Raw genomic sequence first — 23,244 nt, forward strand, 5'->3', positions numbered from 1 at the left:
CAGGCTGTGTGGGGACATGGTGGAGCACACGCTGCCTTGTCTTCTCCTGCCCACAGAAGCAGAGTCCTAGGGAAGGCACCTGGTGTTCCTGCCAGCTCCTAGGATGACTTGAGCCAGGAGCTTGTAATTGATTTCCTCGTTCCAATGGGCACATAGGCTGAAGTTTCTGCATGAGATGCCAGTGACCTGTGCTTCCCTACAACACGGGAAACACTGGTGGCCCTATGAATTGTCTTCTAAGGCATTCAGAAGCTTTATAAAGGATAAGAAGTGTCCCTGTCCTTGTGGCCAAAAAGTTATTTTAGTATGTGACACTTGTTGGCCTGAGAATAATGGTGGTATTTATTCCACTGTTGCTCTGGGCACACAAACACAAAGGCTAAAAAGGGCTGTGTGAATGAAAGCAGCCCTGTATACACAAGCTGCTGGTATTTGTGGACAGGCATCTTCAAGGAAAAACTGGATGGTGATTTACAAAGTGCTCACAGTTTGCACAGTGCTCTGCTTTATGTTATCTGATGGGTTTATAGATATTGTATTGTGGCTGCTGCCCTCACATCACTGACAGATATAAAGCCCTTTTGCTGACATATGGCTTTGGGGTAGCTTGATTGCAGGTATTACAGTGAATAAAAGTAAGATCTGCTAGAAACAGAAAAGCAGTTGAAAGATGTCCTTACAGACAAACTAGGCATGTTCGGAGAGCTGATCAAACACTGACAAAATTATCATGCAAAGCAAAGAATGGACTGCACAAGATCTCAAGAACCATGACTTAGGATGGGAAATAAATCTTTCAGAAAGAGCTGAAACAGAAGCACTAGAAAAAGCCTAAACTCCTGCAAGACATTTTTTTTTTTTCTTAATGCACATGAATATGTTGATTTGGCTAGTCAGCTTCTGCTTTGTTGAAGTTTTGGGGATTTGCTTTAAAAAGGAAAAAATGCAAATAAAGTTCTGGAATTGAATTCAGATACGGTAGGCATGAGACAGCAGCAGCCCCTATGGTAGTAAGAATGCACTTCCTCTACTCACAAGAGTGGGTTAGTTATGCAGCCTGAATGCAGGTAAAATACTGACTATTTATAAATCAATAACGTCTGTGTCATTGATTACAATTCCTTTAAAATTTTCTCACTTAGAAGACCTTCCCTCTACTTGGTGTCTATGCAGGCATATGTCCCCTTTGTAAGCTCTACAGGCTGCTGTTTGTCTTTTCCTTCACAGAATCACAGAATAGTCTAGGTTGGAAGAGACCTCCAAGATCACTGAGTCCAACCTCTGACCTAACACTAAGAAGTCCTCCACTAAACCATATCCCTAAGCTCTACATCTAAACATCTTTTAAAGACCTCCAGGGATGGTGACTCAACCACTTCCCTGGGCAGCCTATTCCAGTGACTAACAACCCGTTCAGTAAAGAAGTTCTTCCTAATATCCAACCTAAACCTCCCCTGGCACATCTTTAGCCCATTCCCCCTCGTCCTGTCACCAGGCACGTGGGAGAATAGACCAACCCCACCTCGCTACAGCCTCCCTTCAGGTACCTGTAGAGTGTGATAAGGTCGCCCCTGAGCCTCCTCTTCTCCAGGCTAAACAAGCCCAGCTCCCTCAGCCGCTCCTCGTAAGACTTGTTCTCCAGACCCTTCACCAGCTTCATAGCCCTTCTCTGGACTCGCTCGAGCACCTCCATGTCCTTCTTGTAGCGAGGGGCCCAAAACTGAACGCAGTACTTGAGGTGCGGCCTCACCAGAGCCAAGTTCCTTCCTGAACCATCCTCTTTTCTGGCCCGGTACAGAGCAGTTGTGGAGTGACTCCTTTCACTTCACACTGCTTCACCAGCAGCTTTTCTATCCCTTTGTTAGTTACTGTTGTAAGAATGATAGGAGTTGGATTCAGTGATCCTTGAGGGACCCTTTCAACTCGGGATATTCTATGATTCTAACATTTCACCTTATAAGGAAGAAAAACGGTATGTTGCATCTTGTAAACATATGTAACAGCAAAGCGTTGTACTCTTTAGAGGAGCTGTGCTAATGCAAGTGGTACAGGATGGGATGGATCCCTGCTTAGATCTCTTTGCTAGTGCAGAGTCTGTTTTTTTCATTTGCATAACTAAGTTGATTTGCTTCATCATTAAAATGAATATTTTGGCAAATGCCAGGTAATCCAGAGACACCACTAAGATGGTTCTACTAGTTTTTGTTGATTTTTTCATTTTTTCTTTAAGATGACATGGGATTGTAAACATTATTTAGCTACAGGTGTCAAGGTGTATTCACTGTTTTACCCAAAGGTGCAGCCGGAAAATAAATGATTAGGTGTTTATCTTGGTTTTCATTAAAATGCAGGAATCTTTCTCTTCCCTGCTTTAAAAAATAAAAGATGGAGAGAAAAAAGCCTGAAGATGAAACTGGTACCGCATTAGAGGCTTAGACAGCGAAAAGCAAATAACAATATCTTTTGAAATCTCATTTTGTTTTGCTTTCTGCACATTGAGATTGCCTCAGAGAATTACTATCTACATAGACAACTTTCCAGCTCTAAGCAAGAGCTAGGGAAGTAACATGGATTAACATGATGGTGACAAACCACTACTCTTTTTGGCATTGGATCTACTCTGTTGAGTTCACTGAGTCACAAAATTGAGTTCAGTGACTGCAAATCTGGTATTGTTTATAACCTCTAGTAATTTTATTGTCTTGTTAGAAGTACACTATAATCAAAGAATGAGTTATTTGATGTGAATAGAAAGCAATAAGAACAGATGAAATGATAGGTGCGAAATAGAAACAGTGTGCTTGGCATATATGCAATAGGAAAGTGCTTATTGTCTGTTAACCCAAGCTTAACATGTGCAGTGAGTGGAAATTAGAAGTCAAATGAGACATGGACATGAGAACAAATAAGAGCAGACAGAAAATGAAGGAAAAGTGTTTACGATCTAAAGAAAGTAAATATATTTTTAATCATAGAATCATAGAATATTCCGAGTTGGAAGGGACCCGTAAGGATCATCAAGTCCAACTCCTAGCACCACACAGGTCTACCCAAAAGTTTAGACCATGTGACTTAGTGCACAGTCCAAATGTTTCTTAAATTCAGACAGGCTTGGTGCAGTGACTGCTTCACTGGGGAGCCTGTTCCAGTGCACAACCACCCTCTCAGTGAAAAATATCCTCCTGATATCTAGTCTGAACTTCCCCTGCCTCAGCTTCACCCCGTTCCCGCGGGTCCTATCACTGGTGTTTATGGGAGAATAGGTCACCCACCTCTCCACTCCCCCTCGTGAGGAAGTTGTAGACCGCGATGAGGTCCCTCCTCAGCCTCCTCTTCTCTAGGCTGATGCTAGTTTCTAACGTCCTGACTATAGGTTTGTTGAAGCTGGTGATGTTCAATGGAATACTTCAATGGAATTCATTCTTTAATGATGATTACTTTTTAAACAACCCAAATAATACTTAGTTATTCAGTATTATGTATCTATTGAATAGAATGTGAACCCATCTCCAGTGAGACAATCCCCAACATTTTTTGCTTTAAATGACCACAACTGACTGAAAACAGTCTGTTCTCCTTTAAAAATGTATGAAATGAATTTCTCTTGTGAACCTATGATTTATTTTAGGCTATGTAATGGATTGTGAAGAAATTGAACACTGACTTCAGTTCCAAATTAATTTACCCTACTGATGATGCGTAGGCACTCATGATCTCAGAGAAGCTATGACCCTGGCGAAGTTTTGTGTGGGTAGAAAGGACATTTAGAAGAAAATTCTGAATGATACTTCTGCCTTTTTTTTTTCTTCATATAATTAACAATAGCCTTATATCAAAAGAGTGAAATATTGATCCAAATGGGAGAAGAAAATAAAGGAGGTAATTTTGAGTGTTGATGCCAGCTCTTCGAAATTATGAGTGTCATCTTTGAGGACAGAAGATGCAGTTAACACCTGCAGATAGAGAGGATGGCTTTTACTTGGTTAACATCTTCATGCGTCGTCAGGGGCTGGACTCTGTTAGTATGGAGCTAAGAACGGGAAAACACTCGCAAATCTGAAGTTGCACGTAGAGTGACAGGGGCAGAATGATGTCTGCACATGTTTCAGCTCTTCAATGAGTAAGGTGTGCCAGCTTCCACTGGGGCCGGCAGTTTTGAAGGTTTCCCATCTAGCCTTGACCTAACATCTTGTTACTTGTTGCTTGGCTTCTCTTTGATGCTGAAGTAACCTCCCCATGTTTGCCATCCAGAGAAATTTCTTTCAGGTTTGTTAGACCTTCTAATTCTGCTGATTATTTCAGAAGCACAAGCAAAACTTTTGCTGAGCAGGGGGACAGAGAAGTCGAGCTCCTGAGAGTGAGAGCTCTACCAGCAGGAGGTTTGACAACAAAAGCAGCTAGACAGGGCCTGGCTATGCAGCATTAATGAGCTTAAAAGCAAATGAGAATCTTAGAGAGTCAAATAAGAGCCAAGCATTTCAGAGAAATAGTGTCCAGTGTCAATCCAGAGAGGTAAGATTCTTCAACACAAGTGGATTTTAGCCGTAATGAATTATGTCACGCCTTGCAGCTCTGAATATCTATTTTTTCTTGTTCACAGAATGAATCTCATTGCTTTAACAGAGGTAAGCTAGAAGGTGCCTCTAAGTCAGCTGTCTCAAAAGGCACTTTCTAAGCATCCTTAATCATGAGAGTACACACACCAGAATTCATCAGCACCAGCATCACTAGTACAGGGATGCCATCCCCTGCAAATTGCACCAGGTTGGGATCTTGTTATTTTAACAGGGGAAAAAAAAAATCATATTTCCTCTGCTAACTTTCTTTATCTGTTAACTTTCTTTAAGCTACTGTGTTACAACCTGACTGATTGAGCATGAGGAGAGCACAGTGGGATAGATGCTCTGTAGTTCTAACATGCAGATTTTAGGAAAGCCACAGAATCTTCTGGTTTATGCGTTCTGGTATCATTCATCAGTGAAAAGTTTAATAACCTCTCACTATTTATAGACTATGTAGCCTTGCAGAAGAATTACTATTGTCTTTGATATCTATTGTTAAACTCTAATATCAGTCAGGAGTGGGTGTATATAGCAATATATATAATGCCCTTATAAGCACAGAGAACTTTGAATAGGAAAAGGGAGTATCTTCCTTGGGATGCTAAAAATGTTTTGAGACTATTGGCAGCTCTTGTATATTCCATGGCGTTGGTGAAACGACAAATTTTTCTATAGCATTGTTGAGTTGGGAATAAAGAGTTAACATTTTTCATGGGAAAAATGAATATCTAAGTCATCTAAAAGGGTAAAAATAGGGCATTTACATCATTTAGCTTCAAGGTGAAATGTCTAAGGTGCGAAGCAATAGAGGTGACTTATTCCACCCTTTATTTTCATCTGTCGGGCCTTCAAAGTCCAGCATCCAAGACAGCTAAATGCTGTCTGTTGTTGGAAGAGAGAGGTAACTATCCCCAGATTATGATTGGTGTCACCTTTCTTAGATACTTACTTAAGATTTGGGTGAATCAGTCTTAGTAGTTTCTCTCTTTCTCCATTGACTAGAGAGAGTACACAGCTAGATTCAATAGACACTTAACTTTTACATGCCTTTGTTAGATGAGACGAAAAACATCTAATAGTTGCCAAAAGCTAAGAGGGTACATCATTCCTATTGGTACATAATGGATATGAAGAAAGAGACAAATCACAGAATCTGATGTAATGCAGTTTATGTGATGAAAAACAGAAAATGGAACGAGAGCTATTTACATGGCATAACACTTAAACATACACAACCACAAGGTCAAACCATATCTGCTGCTTCCTTTGTAACGTACATCTGAATGATTACAGGTATTGAGTTTGCTCCTGCCAAAAATATTCAGCAGTGAGGCTGCACATTCAGTCCTATATTTGCTGTAAGGTTCACTGCCAGCAAAGAAAGGCAATGATGATGAGGAGGAAGAGGAGCAAGAAGATGAAGAAGAGAAAGCTGGGATTGCTGCTGCTAACCTTTCATAAGGATCGTCCTGGCCTCTGCCCACTCTGTTCTTCCATCTGTTGTCAGCAGGCCAATTGGAGGCAGCATTTCCTCTTCATTCTCTGCCATTTTGGCTATCTTTCGTAACTGAGTGAAAAGATCTCCCTCACTGAGACGACGGAAATTAATGACAACATCCAAAACAAAAAACTGAAAAAAAAAAAAAAAAAAAAAGAATTCAGAAGAACAGTCACAGATGTGTTGGACCCTTACTGGTATAACACTTTGCCTTCATCTGGGTAGATGTTTCCAAGGTGCTGAAGTCCTGCCTGGAGAGCCAGACCTGTGGACCACGGCAAGCAAAACCACTGGAGACTGGCCCAGGGCTCACCTCTATGGAAAAAACCTCTGTGGTTTTTACAGCAGTGGCTATAAAGGACTTGCATGGTACATTGGACTCAAATAACATATGTTATTTGAATAAGCCTAAAAACACATGAGGAGATAAAACCACAAAGTATGTAAATACTTTCCATGGTATTATTCGTTTAAAAGTGGCATACAGAACCTAGAGAACTTCCTATTGAGGTGAAGAACAGGACTTCCTGGAAAAGGGACTTGCTGGGATCTACCCCTTCATCCAAAGGGGGCCAGTGGGTACACTACAGCTGCAGTGCTACGCAATGTCAAGCTGGGTGATAAGGTCTTCTGCCCAGCCAATGTACTCTGCTGCTTGAGGGCAGTTGCTGGTTGAGCCAAGCTTGCTCTAATGCTTCAGTATTTCTGCTTGCACCTGTGCTAAATTCTGCAGGTATAATTTAGTCCCCCTTACGTGGGAAGGTGGTGTATATGTCATGCATTGTGTGCCAATACTTGACTGTCAAGAGAAGAGCATTTCCAGCAAATGCACTCTAATAAGATTTTTTTCCTCTGTGATTTCTCCTCTGTTTAATAAACATTTTTGTTTGAATAAGAAGGCAAATGAATTTTGCCACATTCCTCTTTTCTGCATCACTGTACTTAGAACATAATGTGGGCTAAGGACAAAAATGCTGCAGAAGCATCTTTTGGAAATATTGTCAGCAAATCCTTGGTAAGCAGCGAGCTCATACGTAGCACACTAATTGTGTTTCTGAACAGTGATTTGATTAGGCTCTTCTTGAGTAAATTTAAACAAACTAAGAAATATAGAAAGGTATAAAAAAAGAACGACCATTTACCTGGTTGTTACAAGCAACAATGATGTGCTCTGGTTCTGGCATTACACTGCTTTTCTGGGCCACAAGGGTATCTTTGGTATGTCCTGGAAGACGATAGGAAGAAAAGAGTCCATAGTATTGCTTCATACAGAGAGGATGACCAGACAGCTGTCCACGAGCAAAATCAACAGGTAAAGCATGGCTGGAGAGAGAGAAGAAGAAAAACAAAGCCAGAGAAAAAGAGGGGAGGGGGGGAGAGAGAGAGAAAGGAAAAGAAATCTAATCTGTCCTTTGTTCTGTTACAATTAGATCAGGTATAACACAAATTGAATAATAAAACGAGATTACGGTATAAGGGAAATATATGAATTCCCATACCAAAATTAAATACATCATTCCTGGCAGCCTCATGCATATTCATTAAGCAATTGCATTATCATCTAGTGGAAAAGGAAAAAATAGCAGGTCATGAGCAGCTTTGCGATGTGCTTGGGAAGCCTGCCTAGAAGGGACCCCGGAAACTTGCCCGGACGGAAGCTAGCAGCAGCAGGAGGGCTGGAAAAGATGTAGCACCTTGAAAAAAAGTAGAGATAGAATTCAGTGCAAATGACAGCAGGCCTGTGCTGTGCCGAGTAGTTAGAGCGGCATGTGAGAAGGCATCCCCTCTGGACCAAACGGCCGTGCCTGATGAACAGGAATGATTGGGGCAATGCAGAGGTCATTTCTGTTTTCCAGAGAGCCTTACTTATGTGCTAATCCTTACTGAGATCTATGGGGAAGTAAGTACTGAAAACCCATTCCCTCTTAATTGGAAGGCACATGGAAACAACACTTCCTAAAAGGATTCTGTATCGACAAGGAAAAAAAAAAAAAAAAAAAAGTTACTGCAATTATGATTATGGATTGTAAAATATCCCACTGACACTGCAGCAGGAAATAATGGTATTGTCACTTGGGGGAGGCTACAGAGACCACAAGAGGAAGAAGATCATGTGATGAAGAGGTTTTGCCTCAGCAAAAAAGGGCAAAGCTTTAAGCCTGCCAGAAAGGGACCAGGGCAAAGCAGCACACAAGGAGGGTTACTGTCAAGCAACTGGTACAGGGTAGCATTTTATGATAGTTTAGCTTGTTTAACTGTCTCTTTAGGACTGCAGCAATTCTAAACCAGGGATATGCACTTCAGTTCCTGGCTGTTGAAGTCTCTGGAACACTTTACTTGTAGAGTTGCTTAACTTTTTTTTTGTTCCTCATCAGCAAAATAGGATTATTAGTGTTCCCCTTCTCTCCTTTTGTATAATGCAGAAATTCTCTTGTATTTAACACATTATTTAGCACACGAGTGTTAAAAAGTCTTAGAGAGCATCTATGATAATCAAAAATAGTGGATTAACATGGTAGATTTAGATAAAACAATCTGTAGTTGCAGCAGTTAGGAAAGCAATTATTAACTCTGATGGGACCAAAAATCTTATACCAATTTAGGAGAGAGATGTCTAAAATCTTATGATTGTCTTACATCAGCAAGTTTGGCATGCTTTGAAATATTTATTCCTGGCAATTGTATGGAATAACTGCACAGTTAAAACTAAACACTTGGGTTTGGGCTGGGATGCATCTGCATGTGGGATGACTCAGGAGAAGCTAGCAGCAGACTTGCTGGTAAAAGTCCTTAGCAGTAACAAGGAACTGAAGATGGTACAATTAGGGTGTCCTCATAATTATACACATGGGTTGATAAGCAAACAGCAATCATAATATGAGGGCGTTCTACTGAGGACTTAAATGATTATTGATAGGGCCAAAATAGTAGTAGGGCCAAAATAATAATTTAAATTATCCTTTGGTTGAGTAATGTGGTTTCTTATCTCATTTCAGATGCTGTTATATAAAGATGCAATGAACTACATTAGTATGCAACAGTACTTCATAGCACATCAGTGCTGGTCTATGGCATATCTTGTACAAAGGCACTTCTTAAAAAAGTACTACTTCTATACTTTCTGAGTAGCTCTCAGACTTTGGAAGTGAAAAATGATTTTTTTCACTCCACAAAAAAGACCTTTCCCTTTTTTTCCTTTTTTTTTTTTTTTAATATATATATATATATATAAAAAAAGATCTGATTCATAAAGATAGGGACTATGTTGTTTAAATATGGATTTTGCTTTCTGCATCCAAATAAGCATATCACATAGGCCTGTTGTATTTCCAGCCAGGAAAATGATCCCTTCTCCACTATGGTGCAGTGTCTGCTGTGCTTGGCTCGCCACTATTTCTGTTCTTCAGGGAGCAGTGACTTCAGCAGTAAAGTTGGAACACACTGGGTGAGGCTAGGTGGTGCTTTGTAAAATGCTGTTATGAGCTACCTCATGACTTAAAAAAGAATGGATTCCTTCCTGAGTTTATATACAGAAAATAACAATGGAATATGCAACCTGTTTGTTTTCATTACCCACTGAATCAGACTGTTTGTGGCAAGGCTTCCTTCTTGTGGTGGGATGTGTTATTTTTCTTTTGGTGAGGGTGCAGGGGGCTGATGTTCTACATGGAGGGTGCAGTACCCGGTGGGTATGGCACTCTGGCAGGTGGCTGGTACCCAGGTAGGGGTGCGGGCTGCATTCCTGCACTGCTGCTCTTTTGGTCTGGGGAGCACGGCCCTCCTGGCATGCTTTCAGTAGCTCTGTGTCCTTTGGGCTGCACTGCACAAGCGCAAGTGATGACTGCCAGGCATCAAAAAGCATCCTTCCCCAAGCCATTAGACTGCAGTAATAAAGTGGAAAGCACATAAAAAATTGCTGAAGCAGCTGTGCTGGATCCCCAGCCCTTCCAAACGTTGGAGAGGTGCAACACAGCCTCACTTTGGGCATGCTACAGCACCCTTGAATCAGAAGCCCTATAGAGCAGGGCTCCACAGCAACCCTCCTTCCGAGTTACTTACGTGTCTAGTAAAGTTTTATAGTCTTGCACGCCCGAAATAAGATTGGCAGCAAACCTGCAAGTAACAGGCAGAAATGACATCAGTCTTTTGTCATTCAGCAATGCTGGACTGTTTCTGAGAGACAAGAGAGCCTGAATGATTGATGACACAGCAAAAGGAGAGAAAGTCTTCTGGCTTTGCAAGAAGAGTCCCCTGCCTACACCCAAATCCTAAATTAGTTCACGTCAAGAGAAATATGAAATCCCAGAGATGGACCCTTCAAATGGTTAAACTGCTAGAGTAGGAAGCCTGGAAGCATTTATTTAGAGAACGGGAGCAGAGGCTGAATATTTAATAGGATCCTTACCATGGGTTTCAATATCAATACTCATAAGCTGTCCAATTTATTAGAGTACTTCCTGTCCTGAGCAGATATTCTTTCTGCAGGGCTGCAGACAGGTGTACTATTTCCTGACACTGCCCATTTACATTGTGTCTGAATGGGAGGCTCTGAGAGAAATATTTCCATGTTAAAGCATGTGCATTAGCAAATGCAAAGCTGAGGTTTTTAGAAAGCTGTGTGCACAATAAATTCAGGCAGTAACGAATGGAAGCATTTATAATTATGTTTAAAGTTAAGTAAAGAGATACATTGGCTGTCTACGCAAAACGCCAAAATAACGTATCGGCTTTGAGGTTCTGGCTGGTTTATGATAGCATAAATTCATATGCAGTTAATTCTTCCAGTAATGAGCAGCTAGAGAGTGCTAAAAGCAAAGAGGAAAATTGCATTATATGAAAGCAGATTTGATCTGGTTTACTGTTTAAAAGGAGAAAACGTTTTGGCAAAGGCTGAAAAATTGAACCCTGTTTTAGGGGTGTCTGGAGAGGTATATTCTGTGCTTGGCAACTCCTCTACCTTTCCACTTTTGAAATGACAGTAATTGCCAGTTCAAAGGAGAAAGGTCAGTTCAGGAGCTGGGAAAGATGGGCCTGAATGAAGCCACGTTCCTGAGGAGGAATGATCTCTGAATTCTTATTCTTAGATCCCCTGTGTTTCTAGTGTCCTTTTGAGCACCTGGAAGGGACAATTTAACATGGCCTTTCCAGTTTGCAGGGTGAGTAGGTATCATAATGATGGCATGTTACAGATTATTTTCCTTTAAACAACATATCAGAAATTAGTATTTATTTTTCCCATAAAAACGGTTCATTTGAATTATATAATGTAACACTTTGCACGTATTCCTTAAAAAAAAAAAGAAAAAGATAAATGCCATGACATTTTTTTCATGCAATAAATGCAACAGTAATGACACTTATTTCTGAATCACTGTATGAGTAACCTCAGTTCTTCTAGGAAATCATTTAACGGTTACAGCCCTTATTTTTCAATGAAAGTAGATTGTGTCTTTGCAAAAGCACGATATTTAAAATATCCTTTCATTTAATGCAAGATGCAAACTCTTAATACATTACCTTAGCTGGTCATTTATATCCTTGAAATACTGACGAGCAAAAATAATTGCTGGGCTGGAATTGACTGGGAGAGGCAGCCGGTTGTTGAGGTACATGTCATCCAGCCAGTAGTTAAACACCTGAGGGAGGAAAGGGGACAAAACACGATCTTAGAGCCAGGAGCAACACACAGAACAGCAGTCGGGGCGGGGGATGCTTGGTGACCCCGGTGTCAGGCATGGGCTCTGATTAATGGAGCCGCTGAGCATTTTCAGTCTGGGCTCTGTGACCTCAGCTCAGCTGAAATCAGCCGCAATTCCATAATCCCATTTTCAATCAATGGCAATTTACAGCATGTTCCATTAAAAAGCAAACAAGCCCTGTATTGTGGTGGTTTGGGTATTTTGTTGTTTGCTTCCCTCTACGAGAAAAAGATCTTTGAGTACAACATTCTAGCTGCTGACTCCTGCATAGTGACTGGGATATATTGAAGAGGCAGACAGAATTTTGCTTAGCAGTGGCTTTCCTCAAGGGGCTACAAATATTTGTCAACAATGCCAAGATGCTCTGTTGTTAGCCGTCAGATACCATCCTGAAAAAGGCAGAGTGAGATAAGAATTTTCTGAGCCTAATGGCTTGGTCCTGGAGATACTGGCACGTGAATAGGGCCTCCAGAGAATTCCCTCTGTGTCCACTGACACAAATGCAAATTACCAGTGCTTGACCCAGACAGACTATATTTCTAACCATTTTTATTAAAAACACAGAGGTATGGTAATGGTATTCTTTACGTCTGAGCAGGGCTTAAAGAATTGTTATTTGGAAAATGGAGGACATCCTAAAACGATGAAATGGTCTGTCTGAGTTTAGTGGGCATGCTTTGCATATAGGAACTATACACAACAATGAAATTATGCAAAAATAATTATGAATGCATGCATCAGTAGAAAAAGCTTTCCTCTGAGATATTTCATTGCTGTTAGAACAGATGCTTCCCCCACAGTCTCTGGAGTCTTCAGGAGAACAGACCAGAGCTGTACCCCGTCAAGTAAAGTTCCCGGTAGGAAAAAAAAAAAAAAAAAAAAAAAAAAAATCAGGTTTTCGTTTTTAATAACCAGTACTTAAAGCTGAGATGTTTCAGAAAATACTTATACATCCTTCCTCTGAAGGTTTTATACTCTAAGTGGTTAAAAGAAGAGTTTTCTCTTGGCATTAACAGCAATGCCATTTAAGAAATGGTTAATTTAGCCACCAAAAACATGAAGTTCTATGATGTGAATAACAAAAGCAGATTGGGTGGTATGCAGTGGAGCCCTCAGACTGTGGCAACAAGTAGAAGAGAAACTAAGCACTGCTTTTAAAATAAAAGCACTGCCCACCCAGTAGCCTTTTTTTCTGACTATCAAAACAGTTTGATAGAGTATTCTAGTGGATCACGTAACGGAAGATTTAAGGAAAAATAACACTTCACTGACATCAGTAGCAAGCCTACAGGATGTCACTGAGTCCATGAAACCACTGAGTGGCTCTTTCCCTTGCTGGGCTGGAAGGACTTCAATAAAATCAGTGTTTCTAGTTTCCAGTTGCCATATTCTTACATGGTGAACGCAGGCAGGATGAGTTGTGACTTTGTGGAAGTTTGAAATCTATTTTTTCTGTAGCTTATTTCATTTTCCTGTATTGGAAAGGAGAAACCTAGACTTTTTTAAAGGCTGAGGTCTCAGCATTGCCTGTGTGCTATATATATGTGTGTGTGTGTATATTCTACCAAGAAGGTACTTTGGAGTAACCACACTAGTACACCATGACAGTGAATGTCAGACAGCAGTCTTATTTTAAAGAAGAATTCCTATCCCTAAGTATTCCATTCCAGAATAATTTGACAGCAACAGAGCTTTGGTTAGATGGGTGTACAGGATACTTCTTATAGACCCATCAGATTTCATTTTTCATTTGAATAAAAAATCTGAGTCTAATTATCATTGAAGAGAAAAGCTGAAATTACATCCCAAAAGGATGTAACATAGTGCATCCTATAGGTAGCACTTACACCTGGGTCCTGAAATGCATGAATTCCCTCATTTATCTCAACAAACTGTTGACCTGAAAATGTAATAATGACGTGGATTTTGACACTGTTTGCAAATTCTACCCTAACATGTCTGAAATATTCATTCCATTTGGTAGAAGCTGACGTGATCCCTGTTTTGCAGAGACCTGTTGAAAGAAAGCGGTGATCATATACAGAACATTGCAGATAGTTTGTAAACGAGCATCTTCCAATACAGCAATTATTTTTCTAATTTGTATTTTCTTACCCAGTTTGTTGTCTTTTCCCTTCTTTCCTCAAGGATTTGCTGTAACGATTCCCCCAGGCCTCCTGCAATCCCAAACTGTTCCACAATGCCCTTGGTCTTTCTAAATTGCTCTTCTGGCACCAAGTGTTTCATGCACTGGAGGTACATGCATAAGGTCTGTTGCAGTGGTGGAACTGGAAGTTTTGGCACAACCTAATCATAAAAAAAAAAAAAAAAAAAAAAAGATTAGTAAGCAACTCTGCTTATTCCCCAAATGTCCTGTTTTGTTGTTGTTAGATAGGCAGCGTGGCTGTTGGGTTTGCCTCAGCTGGCAGAAAAACACCACACAGTTGCTTGCTCACTTCCCCCAACAGGCAAAGTGAGAAGAAAAGTGGAAAAAAAAGTGAGGAGAAAGAGGAAAAAAAAAAAAGTGATGCGAAGGCAATCACTCACCGCCTTCCACAAACAGACATGCCCAGCCAGTCTCCAAGCAATAGCTACCCAGCCCAGAACTGCTGAGCATGACATATGGTATGGGATATCCCTTTGGTCAGTCTGGGTTAGCTGTCCCGGCAGTATCCCTCCCAGCTCCTTGTGCACCTTGATGCTGGGCAAGTACTGCTCAGCAACAGCCGAAACAGCGGCATGTTATCAGCAGTTTATCAGTCAAAAGTCCAGAACACAGTGCCCTATGGGCTGCTGTGGAACAAAGTAACTCCATCCCAGGCAGACCTGGTACAGTAGCATTTTGTAGCAGTAGTAGTAGTATTTGGTTTGTAGTAGTAGTATATGGACACTGATTTTGAGATCTGCAAGTGCAGGCCAGTGTATATCAAAACGGCTCTGTGGGCTGAAACAAGTGCCTGCCTAGCCCAGCAATCTCTGCTAGCAGTCAGTAACAGATACTTTGGGAAATGGAGAGGAAGCAGGGGAGGCCCAGCCTACTTATATAGGCTCTTGCACTACCCCACAAGCAGTGGGTTAGAACAAACTGGAGACTTTGTTAGGACTGTTGCATTTAGTAACTGTGATAGTCCTGTTGCTGATGAATATATTGCATCCCTTTTTGAATCCATTTATTCTGTTTTAGCAGTTGAGATGACTGATCACTGCAAATGTAACTGTGTGACTTCAGTGGAGTTTCATTAGGTCATAAAGTGCCTGGATTTTAGGATATAGTATGCAGCAGTAAGAAATCCTGAAGTGGTGCTGCCTCTCCAGTAGTTCTGTTTGTAGGCCTTTGGCCAATGAAATTTTCAAATGGATGTGCCAAGAAACAAGTGGGAAAGGAAAAAAAAGAATATTACCAAAAAAAGAAAAAAAAAGAAAAAAAAAAAAAAGAGCATATTCCATAGTAAAAATTCTAGAAATCCTAGAACAAAAAAACAAATTGGGATGACACAAGCATATATTCTGAAGTAGACTCAGGAAAATCTTCAAATACATTCAAACATAATAAAATAATTAATTATGAGAAGGTACTTCATTAGTAAAGAATGTACTTAGCTTGTGATCAGTAAAACTCTGGGTTAATATTTGATAACATGATTGGTTATAAAGTTGCAGAAATAGAAAATGTGCTGGTCTGCCTGTTTGTTAGCACTGACTACATACAAGAAGACCGTAATGAGAATCCTCAATAAATCTGAGTTTCACCCTGTTAAAACTCTGTTGTCGGTCAGCCTGAAACACTCCCAGAAAACGTGATAAAAAACATGTCTGTTAATACTTGCTTTATCCTTATCCTGTTTGCTAAAGGAAACCAATAGGATCTGGGAAGAAAACAAGCTCATGCTGTCCAGACAATTGACTTTCCTTTCTTTTTTTTTTTTTTTTTTAATGTAAAATTAAGCAAGTGAAGTGTAATTAATCATTTAAAAGCCAGAGGAATTATGGAAGCACTGGGAAAATCTGGCAACGAAGAAATCCATGAAGGACTGGGAAATTGCAAGAAGGTCTAATGCTCTAAGCACGGGTCTTCATGGAGGTAGACATGTCTCTCAGTTGAGAATGAATAGTGAGTGTGGACCATAAACTTTTGAAGAGTTTGTTCCTTTTATTAGCTTTTTGCCTGTCTCCTTAAACAGGTAAAGTTCAGCTTTTTTCACTTGTACTTGATGTAACAGACATTCATTTTCAGATCGTATGACCACAGCACGATTTTGTTCAGAAGAGATGCCTGGCAGTCACCTAGTCCCACCTGCTGCTCAGAGCAAGGCTAGCTGCAAACTCCTTTGCCAGTGCATGTGGGAAGGAAGCAGGATGGAGGAAGGTCTCTGAACAGACAGCACGGAGTGGGTGTCCTCTGAGCTGAAATCCCCGCACTGCCTTGTGTCAGACACAGGAAAGTCAGTGCTGCACTGCATTTCCCTATCTAGAAACTGAAGATGACAGATACTCATAAACAGTGTCATTGGATTACCCATTGCTAACAGAGTTGAAAATCCAGTTTAGCCTGTAATACACCCTGGATCTCAGAAATAAAAGAATGGTAATTCTTCAGTTTCAATCTGTATTTAGTTGGGAATCTGTTCTATCACTGATTTTGTGGCTAGAGAAAATAAATGTGCCAAATTTCTTTTTGATACCTGAGTTTGGCCTGTCCTTTCTGGATAAGGTTATTGTACATTTTCATGAGTCTGGTTAAGGAAAAAAGCTTTAAACACAAAAGGGATTTAAATGACTAATGATAGGCATAAACATGCGGCATCTTTTAAACCCACTTGCAAATGAATCATATGTGATAGTTTGATAGTTTTGTACTGTTAAGAAATAATTACATGCCATCTCTGCCCATGTAGTAATGCATCTGTTTGTTGTATTGCAATATTTCACTTGCTAGAATTCTTCATGGGATGTTGGGAGGAGGACTGTATGTGGATATGGGAAGCACTAATATTAGTTCTGAGTATAACCTGCTGCAGGTTAAGTAGTGTTCCCTGAAATAAAGAAAACAATTCTAGAACAGAGCTTAGTTTACAATTATTAATGTAATTTACATTAATTTACAACATTAGTCTTACTGTCAGCTGTTAAAAGTAAACCATCTTGAACCTGCTTTTTTTTTTTTTTTTTTTTTTTCCCTAAAACAGTCACTTACTGTCTCATCTTTACTGGAAGAATCTTTCTCCTTCTTCTGCATGTTTTTTTCTAGGACAGGCATTCCTGCATTTCTTTTGGTATTTTTTGTAGAGGACAGAAATTGAAGTCACCTGGGGGCACTTACAGAGCCTCACGCCTCAGTTCTGGAAATAAAAAAGATTTAAAGTCCAGTCAGTACCCATTATTTATAATGAAAATGTTCATGGGAAGTATTCCCTGCACAAGCATATATGGAAGCTTCAGAATGCAAAACTGAAGAGAAACAGAAGTACAAGATTCAAAGCTAGCTGATCTGAGCCCTGTGGAGATTGCTCTGACAGTCTGTTTGTCCCATTTCGCTATAAATTTATTTCTCCAAAACTATCTGATGCACATAAACAGTCCCTTCTCAGTGAGCATTATTTTCTCACTCTAATCTACTTTGCAATGCATTGTGCCATGATCTGTGCACATTGTATTACTGTTAGCCATTAGCTGGAGGAGAGAGGTGGCTGTTCTGTGAATGTACCTGTGTCGGCACAGGTAGCCATAAGGTTGCAGTTGACTATCTACAGATCTTATATGTCCTCCCTTTACTATTTTATCTGAAAGCACTGCAGTCTTTAAATGTATTGATCCACTGATACAGTGAGGTGCTGTCGCCTTCCTGTTAGAGATGTGGAAGCAGTAGAAAGGGACTCGATGGAGATGTGCCTTTCCCCCCTGCAGGCTGGAAGCTCACAGGGTGTGGGTGCTTTGAGGCATAGCTTCTGGGCTGCAGGAGGGCTGGGAAAGGTGGCATACACTGTGTTTGAGTTGCTCTGACCAGCAGCCTTTCCAAATAGCATCTACTTATCCAGGGAAATGGCTTATCCTGACACAAGTCACGGAACTCATCTGTGAGAGAGCAAATACTTCTGCACGTGTCTCTCTGGTATTGTGTTTATCTTGGTTTTCAACTCTAAAGATGCCTCTTACTCATTTTCTGCACAAGAATAGGCTATACCAAGACATACTTCTTTTCATATAATAGTGCCCACACCAAGCCGTTGTCCTTCAGTTGCAGTGGTACAGTTAAAGCAGCAGTAGTTCTGTGCGTGCAGACAGGTCTTGACAGATCACAGGAGTTTCTTTTTAATTACTTTGTACTGTGGGTTAGCAAAATATAAAAGAAAGCATCTGTTGACTACATAGAAAAAGTCGTATTTTCTTTCTGAAACCCTTGGGACTACAAATTAAGGGCACCTGAATTACTTCTACAGCAGCTTTTAAAACATTTTGGATAAAAAGTTCAGTGTATGAAAGTGAAATGAAGAGTTTGGTTAGAGATGGGCAGGGAGGGCTTCATATTATTCCTCTCCTGAGGAACTGGCTTGGTGATTGCAATCTTGTACAACTTGTACACTGTCACTGACATGCTGAGTTGATCCTGTCCTCTCACTGTCCTGCACTGCCACTGGGGCCCTGTGCTGTGAAGTAGGTTGTGTAAGGTTGAGAGATGTCCCTGGGGCACTGCAATGAGCCACACGGCAAACTCATGTTGATCTGTCATCTGCTCAGGATTTCAACCCAGGTGAGAGACAATTTCCCTTGCCGAAAGGCCACATTAACCCGCTGCGCTGCTCCACTTCCTCTCGTGTGCTACACGAGTCTCATCACATAGCAGCACAGGTTCAAAGCTCTGCAAATAATGGACATGTCCTCCAGCTCTTGGAAGACGGTGGTTTGCTCACTTGTAGCTATGCTGGCCTCAGCTCCCTGCCAGCATTCAAATACCGAGCAGCCATTTTGTCTTCAGAGACCCTATTTTCCCCTAGAGGAAAACCTTGCTTGCTGTTCTCCTCACTGGGACTTCTGTTCTTTCTTTGCTGATGTTTGTCAAACTGCAGTAAATAGCACACAAAGTCCAGGTCCATACTGGCTCTGTGTCCGTGGGAAGTATTGCCAGTAACAGACTCACATATTTGTAAAATGAGTGTGATAAAGAGTTTGGTGGTGATAGAGTGAACTATACTTTCCTCTGTTGTGTGGATGGACTGAGGCTTTGTCTCTGGTTTGGCAGCTGCCGGCTTAGCATCACACCCAAGCCCATATTTGCGTAATACTAAACAAGGAAAACTGACACGAGAGAAAATCCTGCACAAATTCAAGATGACTTCAAAGTTGCTCACTCGGATAGTTTTGAGGTGCATTGTCAAAGTTATTAAGCAAAAGAAAAAAATAATCCTAGCTGTTTTGATTTACAGCTAGCTTAGCTGGCAGGCCAGGGTGAGCGGCTTAGCAGGACGGCTGCAAGTCACTGCAGGCTGGGGAGCCGGTGGTTTTCCCCGCAGCTCCCAGCAGCAGCTCAAATCCGCAACAAAAGGCACTGATCTCCCGCGCAGCTGACAGCAGAAGGGCAGTGCTGTAAGCACTGTGCTGATATACACCGAGTTCTCCGTGCGGTCGGACCCGGAGGCAGCCTGCCGTACCTCGCACCGGGGCGTTACGCTGCCCCCTGTGCCGGTGCTTGCCCCGGGCGGTGTCAGGGAGCCCCGCTCGAAGTTCCCGGGACCCAACGCTCGAAGTTCAGGGGCGCGCAGGCGGGGTCGGACCCCACGCAGCCCGCTGCTGCCGCCGGGAATCCCCGCGGGTCGCAGCCGCCACGGGACCGCGGGGAGCGCTCCCGGCACGGCACCCCGGGCACCGCCGGCCCTTCCCTCGCCGTGTCCCCGGGGAGGGCACCGAGCCCCCGCGGTCCCCCCGCCCGACTCTGGCCGTCGGGGCCGCGCCGCCCGCGCCTACCTGCTGCTGCTGCTCGGGGCGCTCCGCGGCGGCTCCGGCCGGGGTACCGCCACCGCCACCTTCACGGCGGCCGGGTCCCCTCTGGCCGAGGGCGAACGGAACGCGGCGCGCCCCCGCCGCCGTCTGGCTCCTCCCAGCCCCCGGCACCGCCCGGCCCGGCCCGGCCCTGTCCTGCCCTGCCCGCCCCTCCCGCTGCGCGCAACAGGCTCGCCGCCCGCCCCGAGCACCGTCGGGGGCAGCCGAGAAGCTCCCCGGAGGCGGCAGGGGGAGCTCCGGGGGCCCGCAGCTCCCCGCGGCACGGGCTGCCCACGGAGGGCATCGCCCCCTTCGGGCGCGGCCCCGGGCCGTGCGGCACCGCCTGGCTTGCAGCGCACCGCAAAGCGGGAGGCTGCGGGTTAGGGAAACGGGGCTCGGCTCCATTGCTCTCGGCCAGCCCCGCCGTGTCAAGGCGCCGCCGCGCTGTTCTCGGGAGCTATGCGCCCTGTGAGCGGCGGCGCGGCCGCCCCGACGGGAGCTGCGGGGCTGCGCGTCCCGGGCGGCTCGGCGGCAGCTCCTCCGCCGCGCCCGGCTCCCTGGGGACGGCTGAAAGCCCTTTAGTAGTTGCCGCGGCTGTTCGTGTCCGTGCTTTGCTTTTCTCGACAATGTAAGTCGTTTATTTCGTTTCCTAACGAGGTAGGAATTAAAATAAACGATTTTGGTTTATTTCAAGAGAAAGTTGGAGAGCAAAACACGCGCCCTGGTTCCGTTGCAGATGGATCGGAGGTTTCCACTTCTGGCGACCGTTTGCCCAAGCCCATCTCCCCGCTTTTCTTTGTTTAGTTTAAGCCCCACCGGCTGCATTGGGTGCGTTCAGTGCCATCGCGGCAGCGTTCAGCACCATGAAAAGCGTCTTGCGGTGCTGCATTGCTAGCTGCTGACAGTGTGACCTGCGGAACGTTTTAATTCATGATCAGGAAAACTAAAATTAAATTCGTGTGAGAATACGAGTTGGGACAACGGAGCCGTTTTTAGGCGATGGCCAGCGTGTTGGCAGTGCAATGTTGTTTGCTTGGCCCCGTTAACATACATTTTGAAGAATGAACGAGAACATTTCCTACGGGGCTTTTCCTGCTGGGCAGTTTGGTACCCGATGTGATCTGTGTTAGGAGGAATTGTTACCGTAGGGGTTACACTGAGCAAAACCAAGCTCCCTCCCTCGAGCAGCCCGCAACAACGAAACAAAGACAATCGATCCCCTTCAATTCCATTTATTCAGGTTCTATTATTCTTGTAGTTCGGACTTGAACATAATACAGCATATTGCACTTACCAGAGAGCAGCACAAGAGAGAGAAAAAAAAGTACAATACTTCAGTTTATTCCCAAGGAAGAATGAGACATCATTGTGATAGTTGTTGCTCTTCTTAAATATGTGAAACCAACTGAAAATCTAAGTATATGTACACCAGATTTATTAAGTCCCTGAATACGCCATTTGAAATTTTACACAGACTTTTTTGCTTTTTTTATTTTTTACAGAGATATACATTATGTCACACAGTTTCAGCTCGAGAAAACTTTGCACAATTACTTCAGAAACGAGGCTGTTTTTTTGGTTTGTGTTTGTTGTTTTTTTTTTTTTTGTTGTTGTTTGTTTTGGAAGGACCCTCCCCCTGATTTATACCAATTATCACTGATAATTTTCTTCAGGATTGCCCCCCCCCCAACACACCTTGCCAGAATGCTGAAGGAAATACCGATTAAAATAAGTCTAGAAGAAGAAAGCCATTACATCATGACAAAGGTTAAACTGTATATATTGCACGTCGGTACAGAAATGGAACGCAGTAATACTCTCATCTCCCCCCCTCCCCTCTCCCACACGTCCCTCCTTGTTCCCAGGCGGCGTGGGAGAACCTAACTGTACTCGTAGTCTGATGAGTCCTCCTCAGACACCCCTGCCAGGTCTCTGCGGTAAGAGTCTGTGACATTCTCCTCTGTCTGACCCACTGGCCGCAGGCTTTTGCCCATGCCTTTGCACTCCTCCATTTTGATGGTGTCATAGAGTCCCTTAGGTCCTTCTTCAAGGAGGATGTTCCTCTCAGAGTGAGAGGGTTTCATTTGGCAGACATTTTTGAGGAAGAGGAGGACAGGGGCGTAGAGCACGTTGGCGAGCCCCATTCCCAGGTTGAGCTGCGCAAAGCCCATGGTGTGCACGATTTGGCCAGCCACGATGGGCCCCAGGGCGTACGCCACGGAGTAGGAGATGTCCGCGATGGCGTAGACACTGCCGTAGACGGAGACATGGCGCACGTCTACCAGGAAGGCCAGGGTGGGCAGCAGGGCCGTGTCCACCAGAGCTATGCCGAAGCAGATGCCACAGAGGGGAACAATGACCTGCCCAAAATTCCTGCAGGCAGGCACCAGGCAGGAGCTGGCACCGATGATGGCCATGCCCAGGGCCCCATAAAACCACTGGAGGTGTGGGTACGCGGCGGCCAGCCGGACGGTGACGTAGACGCCCAGCACGTGGGGGAAGAAGGCAGGCAGCCAGGTGAGGCCCACCTCCCACTCGCTGGCCCCCATCGACTCCGTCATCCAGTTGGCGATGGTGGGCTCCAGGAAGGCCAGGGGGATGTTGCAGGTGGTCAGTGCGCCCGCCACCACGGCGATGTAGGGGTCCACCATGAGGCGGTGGATCGGGGTGCCCACGGGCATGTTGTCCCGCGCCCCGGCGCCGCAGGGCGGCTCGACGGCGAGCAGCAGCACCCCGTCGAGCAGGCAGACGGCGGCCAGCACCAGAAAGGGCACCCGCTTGCCGGCGAACTGGTAGAGGACGCCGCCGAAGGGGGGCGCGGCCAGGCTGCCGAAGGAGATGCAGGCCAGCGCCGTGCCCAGGGCGCGGCTCCGCGCCGGCTCCTCCGAGTAGCGGTCGGCGATGAGCGCGATGCCGGCCGTGTCGGCGAAGGCCGAGCCCAGACCCTGCAGGCTGCGCGCCGCGAACAGCGTCGCGTAGTTGGCCGCGAAGGCAAAGGTGAGCGTGGAGAGGAACATGACGGCCAGCCCAGCCAGTAGCGGCAACTCGTAGCCCACGCGGTCGATGAGGGTGCCGCTCAGCGGGTTCACCAGCAGCTGCAGCATGGCCTTGGAGGCGAACAGCACGCCAATCTGCACGTCCTCGTTGCCCCCCGTGGCCGGCGGGTACCGGGCGGGCAGCAGGCTCCGGTTGCCGCCGCCGCCGCTACCGCCGCTCTCGTTGGCCCCCGCGGGCGCGGCCGGGCCGGCGGCGCCCCCTCCGCCGCGCATGGCCGCGATGTAGTCGGGGACGATGGGCACGATGACCATGTAGAGCATGTTGTCCAGAAGCAGCGCCACGCACACCACCAGCAGCAGCAGCCGCCGCTGCCGCCGCGCCTCCCCCATGGCCGTTCCCAGCCGCCGCCGCCGCTCGCCCACCGCCTCCGAGAGCCGCGCCACGGCGGCCCGCGCCCGCCCCGCCGCCCCCGCCTCTGCCTCCGCCATCGCCGGCAGCGCCGCCCCGCCGCAGC

The 23,244-nt window shown here is 44.6% G+C and overlaps 2 protein-coding genes and 1 long non-coding RNA gene across 4 annotated transcripts in view; 1 reads left to right on the forward strand and 2 right to left on the reverse strand.

Annotated features, from left to right (window-relative positions):
* Positions 1 to 15,675, forward strand: part of LOC118169339 — a 47,110-nt gene extending 31,435 nt beyond the window's left edge. For both annotated transcript variants that reach the window (XR_004752028.1, XR_004752027.1), the window contains exon 3: positions 15,612 to 15,675. This is a non-coding gene — a long non-coding RNA (uncharacterized LOC118169339). The remainder of the gene's footprint in view (positions 1 to 15,611) is intronic.
* Positions 1 to 19,826, reverse strand: part of CHAT (choline O-acetyltransferase) — a 37,803-nt gene extending 17,977 nt beyond the window's left edge. Inside the window, exons 1-8 of the mRNA XM_035330579.1 lie at positions 19,719 to 19,826; positions 18,546 to 18,556; positions 16,954 to 17,098; positions 13,875 to 14,066; positions 11,578 to 11,696; positions 10,120 to 10,173; positions 7,203 to 7,383; positions 6,015 to 6,192 (exon numbers count right to left, since the gene is read on the reverse strand). Of these exons, the coding sequence (XP_035186470.1) occupies positions 6,015 to 6,192; positions 7,203 to 7,383; positions 10,120 to 10,173; positions 11,578 to 11,696; positions 13,875 to 14,066; positions 16,954 to 17,016 (787 nt within the window). The 5' untranslated portion in view covers positions 17,017 to 17,098; positions 18,546 to 18,556; positions 19,719 to 19,826. The remainder of the gene's footprint in view (positions 1 to 6,014; positions 6,193 to 7,202; positions 7,384 to 10,119; positions 10,174 to 11,577; positions 11,697 to 13,874; positions 14,067 to 16,953; positions 17,099 to 18,545; positions 18,557 to 19,718) is intronic.
* Positions 19,827 to 20,949: 1,123 nt separating this feature from the next.
* SLC18A3 (solute carrier family 18 member A3) lies at positions 20,950 to 23,218 on the reverse strand. The gene has a single exon (XM_035330048.1). It carries the CDS (start codon positions 23,216 to 23,218, stop codon positions 21,614 to 21,616), a length of 1,605 nt encoding a protein of 534 aa, XP_035185939.1. The 3' UTR covers positions 20,950 to 21,613.
* Between the last annotated feature and the right edge of the window lie 26 nt (positions 23,219 to 23,244).

Source organism: Oxyura jamaicensis, chromosome 6 (genome assembly GCF_011077185.1).
Source record: "Oxyura jamaicensis isolate SHBP4307 breed ruddy duck chromosome 6, BPBGC_Ojam_1.0, whole genome shotgun sequence".
Taxonomy (NCBI): domain Eukaryota; kingdom Metazoa; phylum Chordata; class Aves; order Anseriformes; family Anatidae; genus Oxyura; species Oxyura jamaicensis.